Here is a 2,098-nt window from a genome sequence, read left to right as displayed (position 1 = left end):
CCCAGAGGGCCTGTGAGAGTTTCCTGCAGCAAGAGGCTGGGTGCACACAGGCCTCAAACACAGAATCAGAGCGGCTCTGTCTTCATGCTCAGTGTCTCTGGCCATATTGACTAAGACGTAGGGATTTCCCTCAATGGCAGCTGGAAAAAAGCAATCGCAGTGAGAAGAGTTTAGAAATATGTCTGTTTACAGAGGTAACAGGGCTGTTTAAAAACAAAGACGATCAGAGTAAGTGGTAACAAAAACTTCCCAAAGGAAGATGGCAGGGCCGGGGACCAGGGATCGGAGGCAGGTCGGGACTCCCAGACTTTTCAGCTGCCTCTTCTGCTTCTGTGGCCCCGGCCCGAGGAGCAGTCCTGTGTCTCAGATCAACAGCTGCAAATACCTAGGAAGAGAGGAGTTCTGAGAAAACGGGGCTCGGCTAGGAAGGAGACGAGAGGCAGGGAGACAGCCAGTGTCATGCTGGCACCTCCCAGCAGCAGGACCGTCAGACCCACGCACTCCGAAATACAACAAGAACAGGAAAACAGCAGCCACAGCCACGGTCATGACCGGAACAACAGAGAAATCAGGGAGACGTGCGTTTCAGTTTGTCGGCGTGAGACTTTTATTAGCTTGCAACATTCCATTTAAGAGAAAGCAGAGTGTGGGACATGCAAAGCCACCCAAGGAAGCCTCTTAAACGCCCACCTTGTTCCAGGCGGAACGCGCATGCCCAGCTGCTCCCAGCTGGAAAAGACACGAGTGCAAGTGGGGTCAGGAGCTCAGGCCTCTGGATAGACGAGCAAAGCTGAGGCCAGCAGGTGAGGGGGACTCAGCCGCAGTTGCAGTTGGGAAGAGAACTGGTTAGGAGAGACGATGGAAGGTAACTAGGGTGGACTCTCCTTAGGAAAAGGGGACAGGGCTGCATTCTGCAGCCGGGAATGGACCCTGGGCAGTGGTTTGGAGCTCAGCCATGAAGGACGGGCCACCGCTTCGGAAGACGAAATTAGCAGGACTCACATGAGGCCTGAGTCCAGAGCCTCAGATCTTGCACTGGCAGCACACGGGGACACAGCAGCTGGACTGGGAGCAGCAGGGTTTGCAGCAGCTGGACTGGCAGCAGGATGACCCACAGCCTGAGGAGCAGCAGCAGGGCTTGCAGCAGCTGGACTGGCAGCAGCAGGGCTTGCAGCAGCTGGACTGGCAGCAGGAGGACCCACAGCCTGAGGAGCAGCAGCAGGGCTTGCAGCAGCTGGACTGGCAGCAGCAGGGCTTGCAGCAGCTGGACTGGCAGCAGGATGACCCACAGCCTGAGGAGCAGCAGGGCTTACAGCAGCTGGACTGGCAGCAGCCACAAGAGCCACAGCCTCCTTTTGAGCCTCCACAAGAGCCACAGCCACAGCCTCCCTTAGAGCCTCCGCAGGAACCATAGCCCCCCTTAATGCCCCCACAGGAGCCACATCCCCCCTTGGAGCCCCCACAGGAGCCACAGCTGGAGCAGGAACAGGCTGGCACACAGCAGCACACGGGCTTGCAGCAGCAGACAGGCACGCAGCAGCTGGAGCCACAGCCCCCACAGCCAGAGCCACAGCCCCCACAGCCAGAGCCACAGCCCCCACAGCCAGAGCCACAGCCTCCAGAGCAGCCACAGCAGCCCATGTTTCTGGTGGATTGAGGGTGGAGCAGGTAGAGGAGCAGGTGAGAGGGAGGGGCAGGTGTGGAGTTCCCTGAGCCCGGGCTCTTTATATACCTGTCCAGAGTCAGGCAAGACACAGGGGCCCTTCCTTGTGACTGTTTTCACTACTTTTCCAAAACTCTATTTTTTTCCTCTTTGCTAGTGACTTCCTCCTGGCTCAGTTGAGCATCTGTTTTCTTTGTGTGCTAAATTTGTCTTTTTCCCTCATTTGTTTTGGCCCCTATAATTAAAACCTCAGCTCCAGGCTGTGGGTGGCTTCCACAGAGCCCCAGGGTGCTGGTCACCTGCTCTCTGCTGACCACATGTGACCAATGGGTGACAGCCTCGGCCCAAGCGCCGTCATGTTCCTGCGTTGACTCCCCCGGATAATATTAACTTTACACGTTGAGATTTCAAAATACATCCATGGTCATAACACCT

General features: G+C 56.6%; 1 protein-coding gene across 1 annotated transcript; it reads right to left on the bottom strand.

Moving 5' to 3' along the window:
• Positions 1–583: 583 nt before the first annotated feature.
• LOC120364655 (uncharacterized) lies at positions 584–1,685 on the bottom strand. The gene has a single exon (XM_039471227.2). The coding sequence runs from the start codon at positions 1,639–1,641 to the stop codon at positions 1,024–1,026; it is 618 nt and encodes a 205-aa protein (XP_039327161.1). The 5' UTR covers positions 1,642–1,685; the 3' UTR covers positions 584–1,023.
• Between the last annotated feature and the right edge of the window lie 413 nt (positions 1,686–2,098).

This window comes from Saimiri boliviensis, chromosome 6 (assembly GCF_048565385.1).
Source record: "Saimiri boliviensis isolate mSaiBol1 chromosome 6, mSaiBol1.pri, whole genome shotgun sequence".
Classification (NCBI taxonomy): domain Eukaryota; kingdom Metazoa; phylum Chordata; class Mammalia; order Primates; family Cebidae; genus Saimiri; species Saimiri boliviensis.
Note: the sequence above shows the minus strand (reverse complement) of the source record. Positions and strands in the feature narration are given on the sequence as shown.